Below are 27,297 nucleotides of genomic sequence, written 5' to 3'. Positions count from 1 at the left end.
TACCGAACCGAAACCCCTTTTGTAAGACACGAAATATAATAAAGTGTCAGTAGAGTTATTTTAACTTAATTCGCTCCAAGTTAGATTAGGATACCTTTGATACTGGTAGCGCCAGCAGGCTGCGCCACTAGGGCGCATGTCGGGTCTCGATGCGTAGCCACCTCCACGTGGTGGGACCTGGTAATTGGTATCGTTTTCCAAAGAGAAATCTTTGGCAAACGATACCAAGCTAAGAGCTACGCACAAAGTTTAAGATATTTCCAATCTCTTGTAAATTTTCAATGATCCCTTTGGAATTTGAAAATATAGAGTGGGCAATATCTGCTTAAATGATATTTAAATGAAGAGTAATTAAGCTAACAGGGAAAGTGCAAGTCCTTCGATTTAGTTGAAACTTTGCTGTTTTGTAGATATCGTAATACAGTTTAAGAAAATACATTATTATAGCCGCAACTACTCAATAGTTTTTGAGATATTTGCGATTAAAGTTTTATTACTTTCTTAATTATACATTTCTTTCTAATATGTTTCAAGTTAAGTTGTAGCGTAACGGCGACGATCGAGAATTGTTGTAGTTGGAGGACTGTCGTTCGATTCCGGTCCCCATAGGTAAGATAGTTTTTTCAATATATTTTTTATTTTGTATTCATTTTGCATTGTAAATAAACAATTGTAATTAAAATTTCTTACTAAAAAAAAATTAATTTTTACGCTTTCTTATGCTAGTATATATCTATTACAAAATAATAAGCATATTATGCAAGAAAAATACTTTTCTATAGCAATCTTATTTATTACAGGAAATACAAAACCTATTGCTCATGTAAGTATTAATTATTATATTAAACATCGTATAAGAATTTTGCCTATAATTCCAACTTTGCTCTGCAGGTATAAATGACCATGAATTCATTACAAAAACTTGGCAATTTATTAATTTTCTACTGTCCAATTGATTTCTAGTATTCAGTTCGAATAAAAATTTTACCGTCTGCAATCAGCGCTATCTATGATTTGGACTCAAAAATCAAGAAAGTAATAGGAATATAGAATAGGGAAGGAGGTCGTCGAAAAGTTCGTCACGTGGTAGACAAGGACAGAGAGGGGATAGAAAAGGATAAAATGGCTTCGGCAGTAAAGAATTATTAATTACTCATTTTCTGTAAACAATTTGTGAACTTTTATAATTTCATTGCATAGCTGGAATATCAGGCTGAATTCTTATGTAATTTTCGTAAAGAATTTAGCTCTAAATTGTTAGTTATTAATTTTTATTTGATGGCGTCTATGATTTCGTAATGGTGACCATTACGATCTTCCGTGAAAACATTTAATACCCAACGAAACTGGAAGCAAAATGTGATCAAAAGTTATATAAGAAGATTCGCAAGGACATTGTTTTTATAGTGAGTGCTTAAAGTTTCATAAATTAATTGCGTAAGGGATAGTAATTAATGGAAAATCAATGGCGTCTTCGACAACAATTCAAACACTGCACAGAACAATTATTAATAATTAATTAATTAGGGACAAATTTATATCGAAAAATATATGTGGAAGTTCGTGAAGGATCTGGCTTTACGATGGTATTATAAAAGTTCATAAATTAATCACAGATATTGAGTAATTAGTGAATTTTCCACTGCCGATTTGATTTATTAAAATATATTCGGAGCACATAACCAGAGTTAGTAAACTAATATCAGAGCCATCTATGTTCTCGTTGCGGAACTTAAGCTTCGAGTCTAAAATCATAGATGGCTCTGATGTCAGTTTACTAACTCTGGTTATGTGCTCCGAATATATTTTAATAAATCAAATCGGTAATGGAAAATTCACTAATTACTCAATATCCGCGAATAATTTATGAACTTTTATAACTGCATCGTAAAGGCAGATCCTTCAAGAACTATCCAATATATTTTTCGATAGAAATTTGTCCCCAATTAATTAATTATTAATAATTGTTCTGCGCAGTGTTTGAATTGTTGTCGAAGATTGTCGAAGACGTCATTGTGTTTTTATTAATTACTATCCTTTACGCAATTAATTTATGAAACTTTACGCACTCATTATAAAAACAATGTTCGTGCGAATCTTCTTATATAACTTTAGATCACATTTTGCTTCTAGTTTCGTCTAGTATTAAATATTTTCACGGAAGATCGTGATGGCCGCCGTTACGAAATCATAGACGCCATCAAACAAAAATTAATAACTAACAATTTAAAGTTAAATTTTTTACGAAAATTATATAAAAATGTAGCCTGGAGTTCCAGCTTTGCAACGAAATTATAAAAGTTCATAAATTAATTACAGAATTGAGTAATTAATTAATTTTTCATTGTCAGAGTCCTTCTATCCTTTTCTATCTCCTCTCTGCCCTTATCAGCCACGTGACGAGCTCTTCGGTGACCTCCTCGCCTATTCTATATTCCTATCACTTTCTTTATTTTTGTGACAAATCATAGATGGCGCTGATCTTAGGCGGTAAAATTTTTATTTATTCGGCAGTAGAAAATTAATAAATTTCCCAGCTTTTCTGATTAATTTATGAACATTTATAGCTGCACAGCAAAGTTGGAATTATAGGCAACATTCTTATACGATGTTTAATTTAATAATTAATACTTACACGAGCGATAGTTTTGTATTTTCTGTAGTAAATAAGATTGCTGTAGAAAAGTATTTTTCTTGCATAATATTCTTATTATTTTGTAATAAATATATACTAGCATAAGAAAGCGTGAAAAATAATATTTTTTATTAAGAAATTTTATTTATAATTGTGTATTTAAAATGTTTCCATAGGCGAAAAATAAATACAAAACAAAAAATATATTTAAAAAAATTATCAAAACTATGGACGGGAATCGAACCCCAGTCCTTCATTATTCAATTCTCGATCGTCCCAGTTACGCTACAACTTAACTTGAAACCCATTGGAAATAGATATTTAATTAACGTTGTAATAAAACTTTAATCGCAAATATCTTGAAAACTATTTAGTAATTGTAGCTATAATAATATAGTTTCTTAAACTGCATGACGATATCTACAAAGCTGCAAAGTTTCAACTAAATCGGTCACCCGAAGAACTTGCACACTTCTTGTAAGTAAGGAAAGGAATCCAAGTAAGAAAAGGTAAGTAAGCAAGGTAAGTATAAGGTAAGTAAAATTATTAAAATGTACTAAAAAGTAGAAAAAGTATTGTCCAGAGAATTGTTGGAGATGATGTAAAATCATGGAATAGGCCGGCGAGCAACCTTCTATCATGTTATGTTACCCTAATACAAAGAGACAAAATTGGCTGAAAATTTCTCGCCGTGTTGCAATAGTATTGTCCAGGGAATTCTTGGAAATGACGACATTTCTTGGAACTGACTCGACGAACAACCTCCTTTCATGTTATGTTATCCTAATATAAAATCGCGAAATCGGCCGAAAATTTCACGCCGAGAATGCGAAAGTATTGTCCGGGGAATTCTTGGAAATGACGTCATTTCTTGGAAGTGGCTCGACGATAGACCTCCTTCTATATTATGTTCTCCTGATACAAAGTCGCGAAATCGACCAGAAACTTTTCTTCGAGACGGCAGAAGTATTGTCCGAGAATTCTTGGAAGTGACGTGATTTCTCGGAACTGACTCGGCGAACGACCTCTTTTCATGTCATGTTACCCTGATACAAAATCGCGAAATCGGCCACGGACTTCACGCCGAGGCTGCAAAAGTTATCGTCCGGAGAATTCTTGGAAATGACGTCATTTCTTGGAACTGCCTCGGCGAGCGACCTCCTGTAATATTATATTCTCCTGATACAAAGTAGTGAAATCGGTCAAAAATTTTTCATCGAAACTGCAAAAGTATTGCCCACCGAAGCGGAAAAGTATTGTCCAGAAGCGGTAAAAGTTTTGTCCACAAGCAGGAAAAGTATTGTCCAGAAGCGGCGAAAGTTTTGTCCAGAAGCGGTAAAAGTATTGTCCAGAAGCGGCAAAAGTTTTGTCCAGAAGCGGGAAAACTATTGTCCAGAAACGGCAAAAGTTTTGTCCGGAAGCGGGAAAAGTATTGTCCAGAAACGGCAAAAGTTTTGTCCAGGAGCGGGAAAAGTTTTGTCCGAGAATTCTTGGAAGTGACGTCATTTCTTGGGAGTGGCTCGACGATAGACCTCCTTCTATATTATGTTCTCCTGATACAAAATCGCGAAATCGGCCAGAAATTTTTCTTCGAAACGGCAAAAATATTGTCCAGAGAATTCTTGGAAGTGACGTCGTTTCTTGGAAGTGGCTCGATGAACGACCTCTTGTTATGTCATGTTCTCTTGATACAAAATCGCGAAATCGGCCAGGAATTTTTTCTTCAGACTGCAAAAGTATTGTTCGGGGAATTCTTGGAAATGACGTCATTTCTTGGAACTGGCACGGCGAACGACCTCCTGTCATGTCATGTTCTCCTGATACAAAATCGTGAAATCGGCCAGGAATTTTTTCTTGAGGCTGCAAAAGTATTGTTCCGGGAATTCTTGGAAATGACGTAATTTCTAGGAATTCTGTGGGCAAACGATCTCTTTTCGTGTTATGTTCGCCTAATATAAAATCGCAAAGATTGGCAGAGGGTTTTCTGCCCACGCTGCGAAATTTGTAGGCTCAGATTTTTGTAAGCATGATAGCTCCTTTAATGTTATGTCCGCCTAATATAAAATCGCAAAAATTGGCAGAAGGTTTCATGCCAACTCTGCGAAATTTATAGGCCCAGATTTCTGTAAGCGTGATAGCTCCTTTAATATTATATTCGCCTAATACAAAATCATAAAATAGGCAGAAGGTTTTATGCAAACAAAATGTGGTAACGTTATTTCTTGTTAAAATTCTTATTAATGAGTAGATTTAGGCGTAAGATATGCACAAAAATGGTATGTAAAAGTACACAAGGATACAATTCTTGCAGTGTGTTCAAGTAATTCGTAAATTAATTGCAAAAAATATAGTAATTAATAACAAACTATTAGTATCTTTGGCAGCAATTCGGACACTTTATAGAAAAATTACTAATAATTAATTAAGCAACGAGAAATTTATATCTAAAATAATATTAAATTGTTCTTTAAGGGTGCCCTTTTATGATGCAATTACAAAAGTTTACTAATTAATCACGGAAATTTGATGATCGTACCTTTGAAAAGTCAATCGTTCAGTTCGAGACTGTAAAATGGTGTGTTTAAAATGTTCACGAGAAATTGTAATAGAATTTGATAGTAGTTAGCAAGTTGCAGCGTCTTGCCTTTAATGCTTCGAGTTAAGTACCTGTGGTTAGTAAAAAATGCAGGTTCTATCTATCAAGTGATATTCAGATCTCAAAGTTATATTGGGTGTCCCAAAATTCACGTAAGAAGTAATTCAGATAGAAAGCACAGGCTTTTAATTAAAAAATTTTTAATAAAAATTGTCTACATTCCTTAACAACGAAGACGCGTTGTTCTCGTGTCGATTTTCTCGATAACGAAGCTTCGAATCGAATAAATTCTGATGCTTACCTTCAACTTGCTCTTCCACATAAAATTACCCCCACCTGGATTGCCTCACCGATGCCAATATATCGATAATCCATAGATCTAAGGTCTAGTTAAATGCACGTGCACTGGTAAATATTCAAAGCGGATTTTCTCAAAAACGGAACTTCGAATCAAAAAATTTAATTCCCTTTTTTCGATTCGTTTCTGCATGCAGAATCACCCTCATCCCGGCTGTACTACCGTTCCTGGGATACCCCGTATATGCACCTACATAATACCTAACCTATATGGTGCACCGGAACGAACGAAAATGTTCGCCTACCAGGTTTTAATTCTACGCGTATTAGAAGACACGCGCGCAGCGCAGAGTTAGGAAAAATAGGAAATTCTGACCAGGGTAAACTACTTTCTCCGTAAACAGCGGTAACAAGCATGTTGCAACGATAATTAACGAGCGCGCTACGTCATTTAAACCGACTATACTCGCCATTACTCTCGCATTTCGGGCATCGCGCGGCCAAAGTCCCGCGTAAATTAAACAACCCAGTCCACTCGACTTCTCAACTCGTACAACGTTTGTTCCACGCTCTCCTATCCGAAGCGAGGGAATCACGGTACGCTCGACCGTGTCAGAGGTGCATCGTTCCCAAGTGCCGTCCACGTCGTTGTCCAAACTCCGCGTTATCGCGCGGCAATATTCGCCAAGGGAAACTTGGCCAACTTCCGCTGCGCGTCTGTTTGGAGGAGATCGCGGTGGAAATAATTCCGAGACGTTTAATGCGCGTCACGCGTCGCTTCGTCGTCGTAACCGCAAACTTCCGGCGACCACGTCCATGCTCCTCGCGCTCGCTGCTCGCCGCGGAAGCGACGCTGACTGCGGGCGGCAGCGAAAATAAAGCGTCCGCGAGGGGCTGCGCGGGCGAAGAAGCGGAGAACGAGCGGGGATGAAAGTCGACGGGTAATTAATGCATCGCGACCGAAACTACGGACGGACGTTTCGGTGAATAATTGCCAGGGACAACGATTAGTCGACTGGTTGACGGAGAAATTGCTCGGACGAATCGCGACGTCGGTTATTGTTTCGCGAATTCAGGGAAATTCGCGCCGGTCCGCGAAATCCTGCAATATGTGCTAGGAAATTACGAAATCGAGAGATGTTTGTTGTGGCTGCTACTATAGATAGGGGTAGAGAGTAGGACAGGTTGCAAGAACAAGATTTACAAAGGCGACTTGCAAACGGGGAATTTGACAGCGTGGAAGAGGTAGACTTGGTAATTTCGTTCAAAGATGGGGTACGTTTACCAGCAATGTTAAAAGAGAAGAAGCAGTTGGAAGAGATCTGGTTCTTGCCAGTCGCGTCTAGATCGCCGCTGAAAGGTGGGTAAAGGGGTGTAGCGTCCTATCGTATCGAATCCCTTCGATGTCCTAGAACGCTTATCACGCGCCAAATTAATATCGCGTGACTAGTTGTAATATTAAGGATCCAGAGTCTGTGGCCAAAACAGAGTGTTTATTTATAGAAAAGTATAGAATAGTTATAATATATAATTATTAGGAGACACTGAATGGAGTACCGTTTCGAACACGCGTTTATACGTGTGAGTAAGATGTTTCAAGGATCGGTGTCGAAGACGAACTGATTTCTCGAATTTGATCTACGTCGTGTCTCGTCGTGTCCTATCCGGTATTATCTCCAGTTTTGTTCTAATTGGGCGAAACAAAGATTGCTAGTGGAAAAGTAAGGATTTTTGATTGGACAGAGGGTGTGGCGGAAGGACCTTTGGCTAAGGAGTAGGAAACTGTCAAGGAGCGGATTTTTGATGGTCAATGACGTGATTTATAAGTGATGTCCGTCCGTCGCTTGTTGGGGCTGTCACACATGGGTCGCATCTGTCGAGTCTGGTACTGTAAAAATTCCTAAACCTATAAAATATAAAATATAAAATAAAATATAAAGTATGAAATATAAAATAAACCGTTAGGTCTGTTAAAGTATAAGCATTAGAATAAAAATCATGTTATAAACACGTTCTCTGGGACGGAACAAGGGGGAAATTAAATCTCTGCACTCGAGGGGCGCCCTTTAGTCGCCATTTGATAAAATTTCGAAGTTCGATATTGTAGGATACCAAAAGAAATCGCGAATCGGCTACTGTCAACGAAAACAAATTGTAAACCGATCGATATCTTCTAGAAGCAAATGGAAAAGTTATTCTACATAACAAAATTAAGTTGCGTGACTCCCTTATGGGGAGATAAAGCGTAGGTTAAGGAAAGCATAAAAGCGTGGTCCTTGACAAGCAAAACAGAGTCCTTGGAAATCGGTTGTGACCAGCACAAGCGTGAATCGCTTGCTGTTGGAAAGAGAGTTTTAAAAGAGTGCGTCTTTGTGTGTTTTCGTTTCGTAATTTTGGTGTTCTTTTCCTAAGTTAAATCAGTTTACGAGTTTTGAGTTTACGAGTTTTGTAGTGTGTTCATTCCCTATTTTTGTAAGAAACAAAATATGTTAGCGTTGCGACAGTAGAGTTGTAGTATACCGAACCGAAAACCCCCTTTGTGAGACACGAAATTTATTAAAATGTCAGTAGATTCGCTTTAACTTCTATCGTTCCAAGTTAAATTTACCTTTGATTATCTTCGATACGGATAGCGCCAGCAGGCTATGTCACTAGGGCACATGTCGGGGTCTCGATGCGTGGCTAAAGAGAAATTTTTGATAAACTGTATCAAGCTAAGAGCTACGCACAAAGTTCAAGATATTGCACTCGACAATTTTTTGGCTAGAGAAGAGTAGAAAATCAAAGATTCTCTATTAAAAAACTGACGACACTTCTTTGAGCAGTAAACAAAAAATTGAATAATAATAGAATTGTAGAATTATTTGATTTCGATACTTTGCACACTGTTACGTTACATTAAATTTGACATACTAATTAATATCGATCTTTCAAATTTTATGAAATAGTGACTGAGGGTCACCTCTCGAGTGTAAAGGGTTGAGATATGTGCTATCTTGCGTAAAAATAATTTTATTTGAAAATCGACAGTAACTCGCCTTTGTGTTGTTCAATATGAAAAACCGACGAGTCTCGTCGGTATAGTGCCAGAAATAACGATGTCGTTTCGGTATTAATCGAATTAACTGCAGTATAATACGATAATTTACCAGCACTAACATTATTCGATCCAGGTGTACGCTTTCTCGCGGCACGGTGAAACTTTGATCGAGCAGGAAGGCGCGACGAAAGAGAGAGGAGGAAATAAAGAGTCGATGTCACGGGTAATTAGCAGTCGGCGGGTACAATCGATGGACAGTACTTCCGAGCATGATTTCATCGGTGAATTAATTGCAAAAGCAGCCGTCGAAGTGCCGTGGAATTCTCGATTATTTCCCAGCACTTAATTTGCACCACGAGCAAAGCTCACGGAGCTCTCCTTAGCTTCTATTTACAGGCGAACCGCACGGGAAGACCGGCTAATTTTTCCAGTTAGCCTCGCAAGCCATCCGTTTTTATTTCGATGTCCCACCGTCGTGTAATTATTCAGAAGCCTCTGGACAATGTTCCGTTTCACCGTCTCGCGTGGATAATAATTACGCGCTCGTTAGCTTTCGGTGTTATGTTTTTACCGCTCTCCTTCGCGTTCCTTATTTTCCTCGGGAAATTAATGTCCACCGCGGGCATTAATAACCGGATAAACGCCACGCGTCGATTAACGTTGCTCTGGGTGTTAAGTATTTCGCGAAGACGAATGAAACTCGACGACCCTCGCGATTGCTGCCTCAGGTTCGACCCTTTGGCAGCCGACACTGATCTTTCTATGATACTCGACGACAGTGTTGTATAAAATTTTATACATTTATCCTTAGCATCCATGCAAACGTCGAAGCTGCTTACAAATTACGACGGGTTAGTTACGTGGGAACTGGATCGTCCCGATATATTAGACCGGAAGCTTCGAAACAGCGAGTTGCGACGCCTCTGGGAACGGCCGAATAAAATTGGGGGGATGGTGAGAAATTTGGTAACTGTAAAATTATTTTTATCGTAATAAGCGTCACAACGAATATTAAATTTAACATCAACACGGAACAAGCAATCGTTCAAAATGAAATTTCTTTTTTCCCACCGGTTGATGTTTTATTTCTCTATTTGCGTGAATCGGGAATGAAAATTGTTTATCGATTGCTTCCGAATCGGTTAAAAGAGCCGCAGAATATTTTCCGGCGTTTTCCTAAAACGCTCGACGGCGATCTCGTCTATCCAGTAATTTAAACCAATAATTGATCGCCAGTAGCAGCGAGAGCGCACTTAATATCGGTAAATTAGTCCGTATGTAGCGAGCGTATATACTTGTTGGTTTGGTGGCCTCGGAGCCCGCTTTGTTATTCGGGCCACGTTTTATTTCCATTGAACCACGGTCGTCGTTGCGCCGCTTGTGACGACGGTCAATTAACGAAACAAGCGGAATTATTAACGCGTAGCCGAAGACATTGTGGCGGGTCGGGCATTACGGGTGTACGCGGGACGCGATAAGTCTTTCACGTGATGTCGGGCCGGCCACTCTGCGGCGGTAATTCAGCCCCGCGATAAATGCAGGTCGGGGTGGTTTTTTACCGTCGCTAAATCTGCGTTAAGTTATTATGATCCCGCGCGGGGGCCGCGTTTACCACGGGCCCGTGCCTGCCACTTTACCGGAAGCACGCGACGTCCTCCAGCTTCCTCGACGTTCTCCAAAACGTCACTGCGACTTCCGTCCGAGCCACCAATTAGCTTCTCTCCTTTCGTCCTCGCCATTCTTCGTGATCGTTCACAGCAAGACCGAATGAAGTCTCGCGACCTATACGTATCTGGAGAAAGAAGCTAATTCGATATTTCGCCCCGCACCCTCAACCCCGTGGTAAAGGGCTGGGGTTACAGAGGGGTAGACGGTGGTATAAAATAAATAGACGCGGTTGCAGCGATATTCGCGCAATAAAAATGCCGCCACTCGGCGAATTACATGGGGTGCGTCCCAGCGCGGCGTAAAAGGGAAAAAATGGCGGCGAAGAAGTGGCCGGGAACATTGGCGCGACAGCGTGGTGGTCCGTGAAGTGGGAGAAATTTCCACGATCCCTTATCAGCTCCGAAGGGAAATAAAAGCGTGGCTCGCGACCACCCTCCGCGCCGGCGGATCTCGCCGGGAGTCGGGGCGTTAAAGTTCATAACTCAGGCTGATTAGCGGCTCGCGGGCCCGAGGATGTTAGCGAAATTAGCCGACGCGACCGCGCCACGAATTCTCCAATTTTCGCGCGGACCGGCCCCGGAACGAACTTAGCCCCGTGTGGACGGGGCGTATATACGCGGACACGGCTGTCCCGATGGCTAATTGGTGGCTCTGTTACGCCATATATTTATGGGGGACAGGCGAACGACCTCCGGAAACAGGAACGAGAGTCGCTGTACGTATTGGTCCGGGGCTAAAGTGGTAGGAGAAGTTTCGTTGGTGCCCTATTGATCTGGGAGAGACAGAGAGCAGGGGGGGTAGGCGGTGGGTGGATCGGAGGTGGGAAGGAGACAGAGAAAGGGCAGCGTTTCATTTAAGCCAGCCGTGGGATTCCTGTACACCGGCAGCGACGCAGCAGCGACGCGGCATCGCGCCACCCCCACGGATACGTGCACGCACACAACCCCGGCCAATTAGTATCGCGAATTAGAATATGCCGGCGATAAATCGCGCCAACGAACCCGATGTTGACGCATTATCGGCCAATCGTGCGCGCGTCGATTCAATTTCGTTCGTTTCGTCCCTGGTTAACTGGCCGCCTCCGCGTACAGTGGGGGATCTCGTCGAAAAGCTAACCAAACGTCAATTTTTCCAGTGTAAAGTTCCGTTCCGCTACTGTCACGCGATTATTATACACGTTTCGTTGCATCGACATGACATTTTGAAATAATGACCGATTACTTCGTTACAGGTCATCGAGGTTGACGAAACTGAGCGGTCCAATATGGCTCAAAATTTATAGCACGTTCCGATATTGCGAGTGCCAATTAGCTCTGACCCTCTTTTTACCTGTACAATTTTTATACGAATCGAAAGATGTATTCTCAGCTTTTCGTGGAAATTTCTCACAGCGCGACTCGACTGGACGCGACGCTCTCGCGATGGCGCGCATATCCGAAAGGTTTAGGAAGGTCGTTTTTCGGGATTTCCTTTCGGAATTTGGGTCAAAGTTACGATAAAGCGACGCGTTTTAGTCGCTCAGGGTACACCTAATTCGAATATTTATCGTCGGGGGATCGGGGCACGAGGTTTCGCGTGGCGCTTAAGGATAGCTGCGCGCCAAGTTAAACGGACAAGGCGAAAGAGGCGGGAGGGGATGGAGGAAAAAAGGAGGAAAAGTTTTGTAGCATCTCATTAACGACTGCAAAGAGGTGGAACGTTTACCGGCTGCAAAATTAATTATTCTCTGAAGGCGTATCTATTTGCGCGAAGAGATTGGACTTGGCCCCGGAGGCCGGGCAGAGATCAAAGAGGCTTCCGGCAAACTCGTAGAAATGTTATTAAAAAAAAGAAACGCGTAAACACAAATACAGTTATCCGGCGTTCTTAAGGAAAACCAGGTTGAATAACGAGTCTCGCGATAAGATTGAGCGCTAATGCCTGCCATCGCGACGCTCTCGGCGTTGTTTCAAACCGCTGACGCCCCGCACCCCGTCATCCCCCTCGACCGCTCTATTTATTACCCCCGATCGTTCATCCACGGGCACGCATCTCGTATTGACGATATTAAATACACAGCCTCCTATTAACTGCCTGTTTATTACCCTGATAACTGTCATTATCTCGTTATTGCTGCACAGCCATCGACATCTAGCCTAGGCGTTTCGCCTATTTACCCGTTCATGCATCCACGTTTGGCTGCGAATTTGTCACTGTTTGCAAAATAAAACGGTTCATTGGATACGAGACGATCCTCGCTCACACGAAGTATCGTTCTATCGATTCTCCATTCATCGACTAACGATTAATCCACCTTCGAAATTAATTTCGCACCTCTCAGTATACTCTAACTCTTCCACCTATGATAGTGGAAGTCAAAGAACGTAATCGCCATTTTTGTGACGAAGTTTCGTCACGATCCTCTTCGTTTTAGATTTTAGATTTTTAGACGTCGATGGCGAAGACTCGCTTTTACGCCATATATTTATGGGGGACAGGCGAACGACCTCCGGAAACAGGAACGAGAGTCGCTGTACGTATTGGTCCGGGGCTAAAGTGGTAGGAGAAGTTTCGTTGGTGCCCTATTGATCTGGGAGAGACAGAGAGCAGGGGGGGTAGGCGGTGGGTGGATCGGAGGTGGGAAGGAGACAGAGAAAGGGCAGCGTTTCATTTAAGCCAGCCGTGGGATTCCTGTACACCGGCAGCGACGCAGCAGCGACGCGGCATCGCGCCACCCCCACGGATACGTGCACGCACACAACCCCGGCCAATTAGTATCGCGAATTAGAATATGCCGGCGATAAATCGCGCCAACGAACCCGATGTTGACGCATTATCGGCCAATCGTGCGCGCGTCGATTCAATTTCGTTCGTTTCGTCCCTGGTTAACTGGCCGCCTCCGCGTACAGTGGGGGATCTCGTCGAAAAGCTAACCAAACGTCAATTTTTCCAGTGTAAAGTTCCGTTCCGCTACTGTCACGCGATTATTATACACGTTTCGTTGCATCGACATGACATTTTGAAATAATGACCGATTACTTCGTTACAGGTCATCGAGGTTGACGAAACTGAGCGGTCCAATATGGCTCAAAATTTATAGCACGTTCCGATATTGCGAGTGCCAATTAGCTCTGACCCTCTTTTTACCTGTACAATTTTTATACGAATCGAAAGATGTATTCTCAGCTTTTCGTGGAAATTTCTCACAGCGCGACTCGACTGGACGCGACGCTCTCGCGATGGCGCGCATATCCGAAAGGTTTAGGAAGGTCGTTTTTCGGGATTTCCTTTCGGAATTTGGGTCAAAGTTACGATAAAGCGACGCGTTTTAGTCGCTCAGGGTACACCTAATTCGAATATTTATCGTCGGGGGATCGGGGCACGAGGTTTCGCGTGGCGCTTAAGGATAGCTGCGCGCCAAGTTAAACGGACAAGGCGAAAGAGGCGGGAGGGGATGGAGGAAAAAAGGAGGAAAAGTTTTGTAGCATCTCATTAACGACTGCAAAGAGGTGGAACGTTTACCGGCTGCAAAATTAATTATTCTCTGAAGGCGTATCTATTTGCGCGAAGAGATTGGACTTGGCCCCGGAGGCCGGGCAGAGATCAAAGAGGCTTCCGGCAAACTCGTAGAAATGTTATTAAAAAAAAGAAACGCGTAAACACAAATACAGTTATCCGGCGTTCTTAAGGAAAACCAGGTTGAATAACGAGTCTCGCGATAAGATTGAGCGCTAATGCCTGCCATCGCGACGCTCTCGGCGTTGTTTCAAACCGCTGACGCCCCGCACCCCGTCATCCCCCTCGACCGCTCTATTTATTACCCCCGATCGTTCATCCACGGGCACGCATCTCGTATTGACGATATTAAATACACAGCCTCCTATTAACTGCCTGTTTATTACCCTGATAACTGTCATTATCTCGTTATTGCTGCACAGCCATCGACATCTAGCCTAGGCGTTTCGCCTATTTACCCGTTCATGCATCCACGTTTGGCTGCGAATTTGTCACTGTTTGCAAAATAAAACGGTTCATTGGATACGAGACGATCCTCGCTCACACGAAGTATCGTTCTATCGATTCTCCATTCATCGACTAACGATTAATCCACCTTCGAAATTAATTTCGCACCTCTCAGTATACTCTAACTCTTCCACCTATGATAGTGGAAGTCAAAGAACGTAATCGCCATTTTTGTGACGAAGTTTCGTCACGATCCTCTTCGTTTTAGATTTTAGATTTTTAGACGTCGATGGCGAAGACTCGCTATAATTAGACGTCGATGACGAAGACTCACCGAGCGTTTTCACGCATCTACTCGTTAAACAAGATTCGTTGGAAAGTTCATCGGGTCGTCGTAGCGATTGGTCTCTCGCAGCACGGCGGATTCCTCTGCAAGGCCGAGGCGTTTCTGAAAAATTCATTCGTCTCTTGGCGAGAAAAGCACGCTGTCACGGTTGACGTATTACTAGTCGCTCGCTATCGAGCAAAGGTTTGTCATCCTGTTTCAAACGCGTGTTCAGCCCTGCTGGAGAAAGACTTCATCGATCTCCAGATAGGATGTCACATCGGTCGTCGCGATTCCAGCACGCGAGACTACCAATCGTGTTACGTTCTTGAATTACTTATACCGGCTACACACGGTAGTACGCGCGAATCGTGGAACGAGCCCGGGACTTTAATCGGATGCGGTTATCCCGATCGGATTCGTTTCGATCCTATCCGATGCCGGCGTACCGTGCAGAAATCCGGAAGAATCGTATTTCTTTTGGCAAACTACGCGAATCCTTCTCGATCGAGACCTCTTGACCCATGGACAAATACCACGGACAAACGAAACCGACCGATCTCGAGCTGACACGCGTTCGTCGTGATCCCGGACCCGACGCTTCGAAGAGGGAAACAACTTCATCCCCCAACTACCTTTCTCTAGCTTGGCTACTACATTTTCCGGCGAATTTTTATTTTTTATTTTTCTTTCGCCCCTCCCACTTTTACTATTTTTTTTATTTTTTCAAAACGTCGGAATTTTTTCAGCGCGTCAATGTTTTGCTTGATCACGCGACGTTATTGTTGACGGTTCCCGGTGAAAACGGCGTTTAAACGTCGCTTCCGATCGTGAGTATCGGAAAACGCAACGAGGGAAACACAGAGGGAAAACAAAACGGGGCAAGCAATATCGCGAAACGAATATAATCGCGTTCGGTTTAACAACTCGTAACGTCCCTGTCCGCTCTTTTTTCCGTCGTCATCCCTGTTCACCCCGTGGTGCAACCCCCCACCCGGTATCTGGTCGCGTGTGCACTCGTATCGGCATCGACAGACGTTGCCTCGGTATTTAAATCAGTTATTGACACGAGTCCACGCGATCGACGATGCGGGCTAGTCTTGATAACCGGATAATTATTCCTACCTCGCGTGCTACCATAATGAACCTGCCCCTGGCTGTGTGCACCGGTTTATGTATTTAATAGCACCGATTTCCCTCGCCCCTCGCTCGGCTCTGCTGCCGGTTAGCAGATCACGACGCGATTCCCGTGTTTCGATTCGATCCCATTCGATTCGATTCGATTCGACTCGATGGAGCATCGAAAACACGGCTAGATTTCGAAACCGGTGTCCATTTTCGCCCGTATTTGCGCAGACCGGCGGCGGACGCGCGGCGATTTTTTCCATCAGCCACGATGCATGTTTCGCGACCATGATTTTAATTGTTTTCGGACGTCCCGCGATCGGTTTCCGCGCGTCTGTTTCTAGTCTCGTTATCCGATCGGTCGCGCATTGCTGCCCGAGGAAAATCCCCAAGGGAACCGCGATAAAATTCGACCAGAGCACCGACTTTTACCCGGCCCGTAATTGCAAACAAACGTTCTAACGAAGTGTAATTATACAGTCGCTAGTTGGCCTTGTAATTGAAGCGTATAGAAATATTCCACTGATTATGGAACGGCCTGCAACGGGGGAAGATTAATACGTATGCAGGACTAGTCTTCGTCGTTAATCTGTTTCGATAAGCCGGTTTATTAAATGTGCGGTTATCGCTTAGTTAATTACGCTATTTGAGCAGGCAGCTTATTACCAATACCGGTTTATTGACATTCTAGCACGTATATGTCGCGTATCGCTCGTTAATTCCAAATAACATGCGCAAAAACAAAAGCGCGTTGATATTTCGCGTTGTTGGCAATCGTTCGCTCTGATGGATATTAAACATCGTGCAATATAATACGTTATGATGAGACATAATCGAGCATTAAAATATTGCGCAGAAATCGTCCAGTAAAAAAATCGTCCCAGCAAAAAATTGGCATTTTCAGAAAACGAGAAATCGAAGGATTTCGTCTTCGAGAGTACTTCGATGATAAAAGTATTCGGCATTTTACGTTCTGTCATCTTACGATCTGTCATCCGACAATTTATACCGCGGTTTGCTCGCTTGAAAGGAATTCTCTAACCCCAAAAATCGGAATTTCGACGAAAGTACGTACCCGGTGTAAAACATTACGTATAGATTGCACGTGAGTTCGTTTTATTATCGACGGGAAGTGTCTTTAAAGTATTTTTGAACCGCGTCTCACGAAAAATGGCATTTACGTCGGAATTTTTGGGCTGAAATGTCCTCTTGAAATATTGCTCTGGAATATTTTTGCGAGCTACTGTACCTATTTTTACCGAACCGATTAAATGACTGGCGTTTAAATAAGAGATATATTTTTGCGATCGAATGCAAATTATAAGCAATTCCGCCCGGGCAATAATAAATAAACGAAATAATTTTTAGACAACGACGGGGGAAATTAAATTTTTTCATTTGAATTTCAAACAAGGATGAAACGCAAAAAACAAGCAAATTGCACACTTGGGAAGTAGTAGTAGATATATCATTCTTATCTCCCGTGTTTTATACAAATTACAGCTTTCGCCGTTGTACATTTTCCGCGAACATATTTCTTACAGTGGAAACAGATTTTGGTAGTTTTATTGTCCTCGCAATATCTTATTTAGCATGTTATAAAGGGGTATAAATTTTTCCGCAGACGAAGCAGGCTGCATATAAATTTCACGGCGAACTAAATAAAAAGGGAGATGGATATCGAGAAAATGATTGTACGTATATCACACGACGGTAACGCCGAATGCAAAATTTTTCAGCGAAAGTTGCAAGCTCTCCCTCGATCGGGCAGATCTAGCCTCGACGTCGCCATTGTTTCCGCGAAGACACTTAATTCCGGAACTTATAATTGCCACGAGAAATGTCGTTTATTCCGAAATCATTAATATTCCCTGCGACCTTATTTTCCTCTCTCTATAAACGCATTTCGCCGAAATAATTGTTTAATAAACTCGTTTCGTACCTTTCGTCGTCCTATCTTCAGCGTTTCCAAACGCTGATTCGCTTTTTCGACTTTCTTCCCTCTCGGAGCTCGTTTCGCGTTATACTGCGATGGCTTCATACGTATCCGACGATATTCCGGGTCGTGCGTCTATTTACGACAGCATCCCGAAAAAATTGGAAATCTGGTGAAGTCATAAACGAGCAACATCGCGAAGGGTGGTATCTAAAAATTCGCAACCATGGAACAACGCGTGCATACATTTTCTAAAAGCATATTTAGTTATTTAGTTGCTATCAACGTAATCGTCACTTTTAACGGGTATCCATTTGCATACAAGCATATTTACACGTGGTATTGCGAGCTGGGAAACAGTATTAACCCTTTGCACTCGGCGGACCTTTCGTTACAGAAACATAGTAATTCGAAGACTTCCTGCCATAAAGTCGACGATATTTTCAAAACGGTAACTAAGAAGTGCAAATTAATTTTAAAATATAGAATTATTTTGCCTCGATCTTGCACGCGTCGTTGGACAACTTTAAATTTGAGATATTAATTAACAATGATCTCTAGAATTTGATTAAACGGTGACTGAGAGTACCCTCACGAGTGCGAAGGGTAAAGAACGGTATCGGGTCCGATTTAGACGTTTGGGGTACCATGTGAAGTGCATACGGACAAACGAATACGCGAAAATCTAGGAATGTGCCCGAGAGTCCAAATTGCCTGGTTCACGAAGGGCGAAGTCGCGCGAGAAATGAGTGATCAACGGAGAAAGCTTGCGTATGAAAAGAGAGAGTGGAGAGAGTGGAAAAGAAGAGAATGCGTGCAGTAGAGACGTAGCGAGTAGAGAATCGCGCGTTTGAGAGTTAGAGTTGAGAGAAACCTAGTGTAACATATGTTAGTTTAAATAAATCTGTTTCGTTATTAAAAAGGAGTCGCTGTTTATTAAAGGAACAGATCTCTGTCAGCAGTAAATTAACACGTTAAACGCTAGACTTTCCGTTCAGACCTCGGGAAGGCCCGCATGATGGTTGGCGTGACGTTTAACGCGTTAATCTAGCACTAATCCGACATACATATAAAACTGAAAATTAAGTAGTATCGATTCCTCTTTCCGTGGACGTAAAACGAAGACGCAAAATCCGCAAAGATATCGACTTTTGTCACGGTTTCAATAGCTCTTTAAATATCGGATCCATCAGCCGAGGACTCGCTTTCAGACGAGGGCGTCAGAATAGCTGGAATAATATTCAACATCATTCTCGTCGATGCGTTATTCTCATTTTGACGATCTGGCTTTCTGCTGCTGTGCCTCGTAATCGAATACCAATCGAACGGGTAATTTATGCGGCTTTTATTATAGCTTCATAGATTAGCCTGTCTTTTCCATCTTTTTCCGCTGATTTCGATCGCTGATTAATTACTCGGTATATCTCCCTTTTCAATCCCGATTTATCGCAACAATTATAACACCGTTTCCATTTCTCATGGCTGTTTTGGAAAGAACCTTTGTACAACGGTCATCGACAATTATTTCTAGTCTCGTATTTCAAGCCCCGGTGCATGCACGCGCGCGAAGCTGAAATTCGGCTAGCTTGTTTATTTTTTCCCTTCCTTTCAAACCCCGCGCATTTCGGGCCGATTGATGTTGCAATAAATTGTTTTCCACCATCCCGATTTGATGTTTTAATCATATTTTTCTCCGCGAATCTATCGGGATTATTCGTAGCGAGTCGTACGAATTAATCGAGTAACGCGATACATCAATCGAAGACTCATTGTAACGCGATATTTGCTCCGGGATACGTATGTTGTTTAAATTTCGCACGTTGAATTTTCCGTACCGCTGGCCGAAGCTTTAATTAATTTGCGTGTTTAGATATCGTTAACGCGGAAATGCGATATTAACGATTAACGCGATATTGACGAGTCGTTAAATGTAATTTTCGAGAACCGGAGGAATACGCGCGGTTTTTTACCGAGCTGGCCAGCGCAGCCCGCGCGCGTTCAATTAATATCCGGTATTAATAAATCGGCGACATTAATAAAGCCCGCGGTAGCCCGTGGTATTCGTAAATTTGCCAACGAATATTTATCGCGGTTTTCAAGAATAGAGAGAAGTTCGCGCGATACCGCGGCAACGGTATAAACACGAGCGAGAGGCAGGACGATGGTAGCGTAGCCATTCGGCGAAGCGGTTTCAATTTTCTAAAAGCAAATGCACGCTGAGCGAGCTCTTTAACGTATCCGGCTGAAACTCTAGCCACAGGTGGTATTCGGCGATGTTAGCTCGCTGGGTGTCAATGGTTACGAAATTAATTGGCTCGCCAATCAACGAGTTTAAAACCGGAGCGCGTGGGGAGAAGGGGGTGGAGAAAAAATGGCCAGTTCGCGCGAACAAAAGGGGGTTTCGTGCTTTCCGCGCGATGTTGCACGGTTATCAAAGCCGCTGTCGCAGGGTAAACAAAGCGCGAGGGCTGTAAGAAATTCCATGTATACTAAAGCCGCGTCCCTTCATCGACCTCGGCTTCTGTTGGCAGGCAGACGATGGGGTGGAACAACGGTCTCAGCCTGCTTTTTTCCTGCAACTTACTAATCGTACCTCGCGAACAACGAGGCTGTAAGAAGATCGGCTAAGAAATTCTATGTATACTAAACTAAAGCATCCGCTCTCGAACAGGCATCAAATATTCAGTGGGAGAAATCTCTCGCAGCTAATCCCATCAACGAGCCGTCTGCGAGTAACGCGCTAATTGCCATGGCGATACGCATGGGAATTCAGGTCTTGGGGGCAGGTACGCTAACCATCGGCGCCTTTGTCAGCTTCAGCTTCGTCGTCGTCGTCGGTGTCGTTGTAGTCGCGATGCAAAGTTTGTCGAGCGTCATGGGTATACATACAGCAGGCGTCGGCCAATCCCGGCGGCGTTGACAGAATTTATAGGGCTCAGCTCGCGCGCGCGTCCGCTCAACCTATTTCCCGGCGTGGACGCGAGACGAAGACGAACCGAAGGGGGGACAAGGGACGGTCGTGGAGAAAGAGAAAGGGTCAGAGAAAGGGATAGAGAAAGGGAGCGAGGAAAGCTGGCCGGACTGCTCGAGTTAAGCGCGGCTGTACACTGCTCCTTCCGGTGCTGCAATTAGCGCCCCCTTAGTTGGCTACGCCAGTCTCGTGACGCTGCCTAGCCGCGGAAAACCGGCCGTGCAAACCATTCTTCTCGCTCTCCTTCTTCTACTACTTCTTTCTTATATACCGTTAGTGCTCCAGAGTTTCCACCCTTCGTTGGATTCCGAGCGTTTGCTCTCGCGAGCCTCTGAGCATTGCCCCCGAGGGACCCGTTCCTCTGGGCACCTTCGCCGTTGGATTTTATGTCTATTATCATTCCCTCCGGTGTTTTCGGCTAATGCCGCTTTCGATGTCTCCCGAAAAGTTATGGGATCTCGGTGAAGGCATCGGCGATGACTGCCGGGGAAAGCTAGGGGGGTAAAATACGCGGCGGAAACTCGGTGGCGGATTGGGCGACTCGGTGACCAATCGAAGGTACACGAGACAGGGGATTAATGGTAGTTTGCGAGAGGTAGAGAAAAAACGTACGTTCTCGAAGGGTGACCGAATGGAAGGTCTCCTCGCTGGGCTTGCTGCGTCCCATGGCGTTCACCGCTGACACGCGGAAGCTGTAGACGGTGAACGGCTGCAGGTTCTCGATGTTGTAGGTGGTATCGTTGTTTGGCGTTACGATTTCCTCCGTTGCGTTCCACGCTCCACCTACTCCGGTCCTGTAAACAATTGCGCGGTCGTTAGTGCGGCCCGTATAAACACGAGCGTTGATTTCGAGGGGAAAAGCTGCCGCATCGCAAGCTTTTGTTCGCCCCCGTGTGTGGTTTTGTGTATGGAGTAACCGTCCGCGTGTATGGGGAAGTTTCGAAATATCCTTTGTCGCCGTATTGGCTAAAAATATTCCTCCCATTCCGATGGGATGTTGCCGGAAAATAAACGCGTCTGAAAACCGATCGCGTTATCGCCCGTCCCTGATCCGCGCGCGCGTTCGCTCGCGCTTAAGGGTTCGAGATCCGCGTTGGAAAATAAAACGCGTCCACGTCCATTTATGGACAGGTGAGTTATACGCGCCAACGACCCAGCTATCCGAAATATCGTAACGTGTCATGGCACGTTTCGCGTTTCGCGGTTGATTAGAATTCAATGGTTCGTCAACGAGAAGCCGACGATTGTATTTAGACATTAATGGTAGCGACGGATCGCCGACGAACCGGACGCGGCGTGCTTGGATCGGATGCAAATCGATCGCGCGGACGTGTGCAGCGCGATTAATTAATGCCACCCGCTCTCCTAGGCTCCTAGGCGAACAAACAATACCGTTTTGCAACGACCCAACGGTTCCAGCTAAGTTCCGATGACGGAAACATCGTTCGACGTAGAGTAATGAGTGGTCGATACCGTCCATTAATTGTCCCGCGATCCGTTACGGAAACTTCTCTGGCAACTGTGCTTCGAGTAATTGCCACAGTTTGCCTTCGGCCCAGTCACTTTTTTGCCGTCCGCGAGGATTGGTTGGCCGCTTCCTAAAGATGGTGTAACGCCAACGCCGTTCCAAAGGGATTACCTATCGATCCACCCTTCCCTTTCTTTTTTCCCCTTTTCTTCCCCCCCCCCCCCCGCTTCCCGCGCCTGTTTCTCCTTTTTAAACAGCTCCGAATGTCTCGCAGCCGCTAACGCTAAATTACTTCGCTTCCGGTTATCCCGTTCACCTTTCGCGTCGCTGGAGAACCGGGAGATCGGGTTAACCTCGGGGACCTTTATCCGCCCATTTCGTATAAAAATATGAAATAGAGGAATTTTTATTTCCATTTCACGTTTCAAAGGACCAATTTAATTAAGTCGTTGTTCCCGTCGAATAATACCGGATTTTCCGCGTCGTTCGTTTCCCGAGCGCCCCCTCCGCGGTCACCGACGATACGCCGTGTCCTAATTGTCCTAATTGAAACCCCCCGTACGTAACTTGTATATTTTTCGAATCCGAATTCCCTTTCAGACCGCGCGCACCGCGAATTTCATAACGAGCAACGAATTCTTCTTTCCACCGTGTTTCTTCCCATTCTTCCTCGAAAATCGGTTTCCATTCACCGGGAAAACCGGGAACCGCGGGATTTTTCCAGCTTCGCTCGATTGCCCACGTTTTCGTTCCGCATTCGGTCACGGGTCAAAAACCAGTCGCGAAAAGGACCGGCTATTTTCCTAAAAATTTTCAGACCCCTGTAGAATCCCGTCGATTTTCTCCCTCTCTTTCGCTGCCAATTCCTCCAGCACGACGACTATGTTTTCCAGCTATTTAACGCGTTGGATTTTCTCCGGCCTGTAACGCGATATACGATTCCAACTAGGGTCTAGTAATGGAAATTGGAACCGCGTTTATTTCAGAAACATGATCATTGAATGCGTTCGATGCAGCGTATAAGTTTCACGGTATATTTACATTTCCGGTGATTCGGAACACTGTGTGCCGAACAGTGTATACGCGGTGCGGTAACGAGCTCAGCTCTCGAATTCGTGGCGTTTAACGAAATCTCGAGATTCGTTAGAAAAATGGGACGGGAAGGAGAGCGACGGTGACAGTGTAACGTCGATGATGTCCCCACGTCAGTTACGCCACTGACAGTTTAGCGCCGATAATAGCTCGCTACCACTGACAGTTTTCGATTAGATGACACCGACGAGGTTTGACATCCGCGACGTATTACCGTCTCCGTGGTAGAAAGTTTAGACCTGGTGACAGCTCAACACGGACAGGATGATTTCTTGCGTCCCGATTCGTGCTAGAGGTAGGAGATAGATGTCTGCTAGAACGGGACAAAAGCCAATGATACGAATGATCGTGACACGTTACCGAGATACGACAGTGACTTGCGGTTCATCGTTATATCCGGTTATTTCGGTGATTTACAAAACTTCGGCCGTTGCAGGAGCGCGTTTATTTTCGGTTATCGTATCGAAGAAAAATATTCAACGATTTCACGCGCGTCGCGGACAAATTGTTTAAACAGCCGCGTAGAGGGCCCGTTATTTTCGCGGCAGATTTATTCGCAATACGCGCAACTATCTGTTACGTTTAAAAGTTGTTTCCCGGCAACAATGGATCGTCGAAGGGTAAAACGAGAGACCGGGATTATACGCGGTATATTTTTTAATTTCTCCCCCACCCGCGTCCCTGCGGCTTCCGCCGCGCTTTAGCCCGGCGCTAAAAATCGACGCGGAGCGACGCGGGGGGTGGAAAAATCCGAGAGGGGGTAAAAATTATTTGCAACATGCGACATCGCGTGCCGGCCCTCGCGGGAACGGCGGAAAAATAAAGCCGATAACTCGTTTCCAATTAACGTCATTCGGCCGCCGTTTATTCCGCTCTTCGATTTGCTTATCGTTTGTACAAGCAGATCATTTCAATTTCGGTCACGCTCGGGACACGATCATTCACTGGCTTTTCCAGCGCGCACGAAATCGATATCGTTGTACCTCGTCGATTTAAATTCACCCCGACTATTTTCCCTTCGACTCGCCCCATCCACTCGTTATTAGATCCGCGTTTACCGGCACGACTGTGTATCGATTTCGAATCTATCGTAGTCTGCTTGTCTCGGCGAGCGAAAAATGGAAATTCGATAAGTCAGCTGTGCTCCTCGATAGGTCGGACCAGAGAGGTGGTGTTCCGAGAGAGAGAGAGAGAGAGAGAGAGAGAGAAAAGGGGAGCAAGGAAAAATAGAGGATCACGCAAACTTGAGAACTCGAATTTGTTTCGTTTCGAGAGTCCGTCGTCGGTCGCCGTGGAAACGACAGTTCGCAGTTCAGTTTCGCGCTCGCGAAACTCTGCTTTCCGGCCGGCGAAAAAGTTTTACCCTCGAAGGGATACACGCGGCTGCCGTTTCCCAAGAAACGAGTCATCGTATCAGAAATTTTGATTCGCCTCTCGTTCCCAGCGTGACCACCACCACCCCCGCGTCGAAATAAATCGTGCCGCTCTAACTTTTCGATCAACCAGCACCCCGTAGGTAAGAGGGAACCGTCGGAGGAGGAAACAGAGGTCGTTCGTCTTCGTGAGAAGCGGATTCGCGTTCACCGCCAACGCCTGACATCTTATATTTCTTATCTGACCGTGATCACTCGAATTACCTCGAAAATGTTCTCTCTTCGAGACGGCTTCGATCGCCATTTTCCTGCGAAATTCCGCGCTAAAATTTCGAAATCCCCCTTTATCGATTTCGTTTGGGAAACAGGGACGGGAATCCGGGAAACGAGTGGCGTGTGGTACACGTCCTCGAGATCGAACGTGGCACGTTCCAGAGGAATTCTAGGATCCATATCTAGATCCGAAGTATTTATTTCTCCGCGTTATCGAGCCGTCCGCTTCACGATGGCGACGTTGCGTGTGCAGAAAGCTCGTGTGCAAGCGAAAATAACACCGTGACCGGGCTTCGAGCGTGATTATCATAACGACGATGTGAAACCGGCCTCTGCAACCTGTTTGATTCCATCGGGTTCCGCTGTTTTTTTCCTTTTTCCTTCCTTTCCCGTTTTCTTTCACCCACCCCTTTACCCCTCCGCCCCTCCTCGCTCTTCTCTCTTTCTTCCCGATCCTGCTCGACGGATATTGCGCGCCGACCCCCGTCGTCGTGGCTGCCTCGACGACGTAGAAACCTTTCAACCACCGACGTCGATATTAAAAGTGACCGATATTTGCCTCCCCCGCGGAAAAGCCGGAATCCAGGGCCGTTTTGAATCGGCCTAATACCCTGATTGGCCATTGAACGTGCGCCCATGCGCGCGGCAAATACGTATCGCGAATACGTACACGGGGGATGATTGTTGTGGATTTCGAACGACCGATCGAAATACCGCACCGTATAATACGTCGCGGCGAAATGAATTTTCATATCGTAGGGTGGGACAGCGAGGGGTGGCCGCTGCAGGTTTGTCGTGCACGTATAAATGCCGAGGGCAGCGGAAATCTATCTCCTTCTATGTCGAAATGAATTATTCGCGATCGAGGATCGAACAAGAGATTTTGTTTTATTCAACGTCCGCCGCGTATTCGGCGAATGAAAAACGAATGAACAAAAAGGGAGAGGGGAAAAAAAAGAATAAATAAAAAAGGAAACCTGTGATTACCGTGCATCGGAATTTTAATAGAAATCGCGATAAAAGGGACCGCAAAAATGAAAGAATTCGTCGTTTTCGTGGGACACGATCGGACGATCCAACTTTTCCTCGATAAATTGCGAATTTTTTTCCCATCCCCCCTCGTACTCTCTTTCCTTTTCCGTCCCAACATATCGCGTTTCATTTCGATCGACACGTATAATGGAGGAGGTATTTTGCGACGATTATGAGCGTCGGGTGTATCGCGTCGATTCCGTTCGCGCTTAAATTTACCCGCGGCTGAATATTTCACGTATCTCGTTGTCCGTGGCTTTAGCAACCGCTGCTCTCTATCGTCCGTTCTTTCTCTCTTTATTCCTTTTAATTTCCCGCGAGCCCGGTCAAATCCGCGCCGGTGTCGTCGCGGAATCGTAAACACCCGGGATAACGAAGTGTTTTCGCGACTGTGCGCGAGCCAAGCCCGGCTCTGTGAAATTTTATAACGAGAAAAGGACCGGCTCGTCGAAACGAGGAATCGAAACGCTTTCTCCGGCAGAGACGCGGAATAATCCGGCGTCTGTCTTTCGCCGGGGACCAGCGTCATTTTCCTTCGTGCACGCGTGACTGCCGGAGAAATTCGCGAGTCGCGCGTACGCTCGAAACGGGGGGCGAGTGCGCGCGCGTCTTTCGTTTCTTTTCGAGTATCGTTACCCGGGCGTAAAATAAAATCGCGGCTCGCGTTGCGGATGTTAAACGCGTCCCCGCCGAGAGGACGTTTCGGTGAAACGTTTCATCCGGCCGTTTTCACGCCACGCCCCCGCGGGACAGATTTCGCGTAATCTCGTCGCATTACGGTCAGAACAAAGGGGCTGCCGCGGACTAAGAGTAACGAGAAAAAAATCACACGGTGCACCGGTGTTTTCCCTCTTACAATTCAAACGTCCGTCCCGACGTGGCAACGCGTTACCACGAAATCACCGATCCTCCAACTCGTCGCCCCTCTTTCCTTTCTCGCCTCTTTTTTTGTTTTTTTTTTTATTTCCATTTTTCCCCTCTTTTTTTGTTTTCATTTTTCACCCCCAACCCGCGCTCGTAATACCCTCGTTGTTATTAAATCATTCCGCGGACGAAACGATCCATAAAAATAAAGCTCGATATATATATCGAGGTAGAACGGGCGCGGTTACGAGCCCACTATATCATCATTGACAACCATCTTGTAAAAATAAACTGTCCCGCGAGCGCCACCGCGCGTAATTCACCGCGTGACGCGTTGACGCCGTCCGTCTGCCCTCTCGTCATTCGCGCGCCAGACGGACATTTTTTAACAATTCTCTTCTGCCCCTCGCACCGTTCGAGCACCTTTCGTAACTTTTATTCTCGTTATAAATCGCCCGGGCCGATTCAACGGAGTTTGAAAGACATTTCGAGACTCGCGAGGGATCCCAAGCGCGGTGTCCACGACCGTCGAGCGTTTCGGATAACCGAGGGAAACGCGCTTTGATATTTTTCACAATGGTACTTTGATCCTTTCAATCTCTTTAATTGCACTTGCTATCTATAAATGTTTAGTTCGTTTAATGCTTGAAAAGATAAACG

General features: G+C 44.8%; 1 protein-coding gene across 4 annotated transcripts in view; it reads right to left on the bottom strand.

The window, feature by feature from the left end:
• LOC108555348 (Protein tyrosine phosphatase 99A) overlaps positions 1-27,297 on the bottom strand; it is an 87,091-nt gene that overhangs the window by 28,965 nt on the left and 30,829 nt on the right. For 3 of the 4 annotated variants that reach the window (XR_001890770.1, XR_001890769.1, XM_017910955.1), the window contains exon 2: positions 21,148-21,329. Coding sequence is in view for 1 of the 4 variants with exons in the window: in XM_017910955.1 (XP_017766444.1) it covers positions 21,148-21,329 (182 nt within the window). In the remaining 3 variants the exon portion in view is untranslated. Of the gene's footprint in view, positions 1-21,147; positions 21,330-27,297 lie in introns of those variants that run through there. The other variant, XR_001890771.1, reaches the window with a different exon arrangement.

Source organism: Eufriesea mexicana, unplaced genomic scaffold, assembly GCF_001483705.2.
Source record: "Eufriesea mexicana isolate 0111107269 unplaced genomic scaffold, ASM148370v2 scaffold107, whole genome shotgun sequence".
NCBI lineage: Eukaryota > Metazoa > Arthropoda > Insecta > Hymenoptera > Apidae > Eufriesea > Eufriesea mexicana.
The sequence above is the reverse complement of the archived record's forward strand: the minus strand, read 5'-3'. Positions and strand labels throughout refer to the sequence as shown.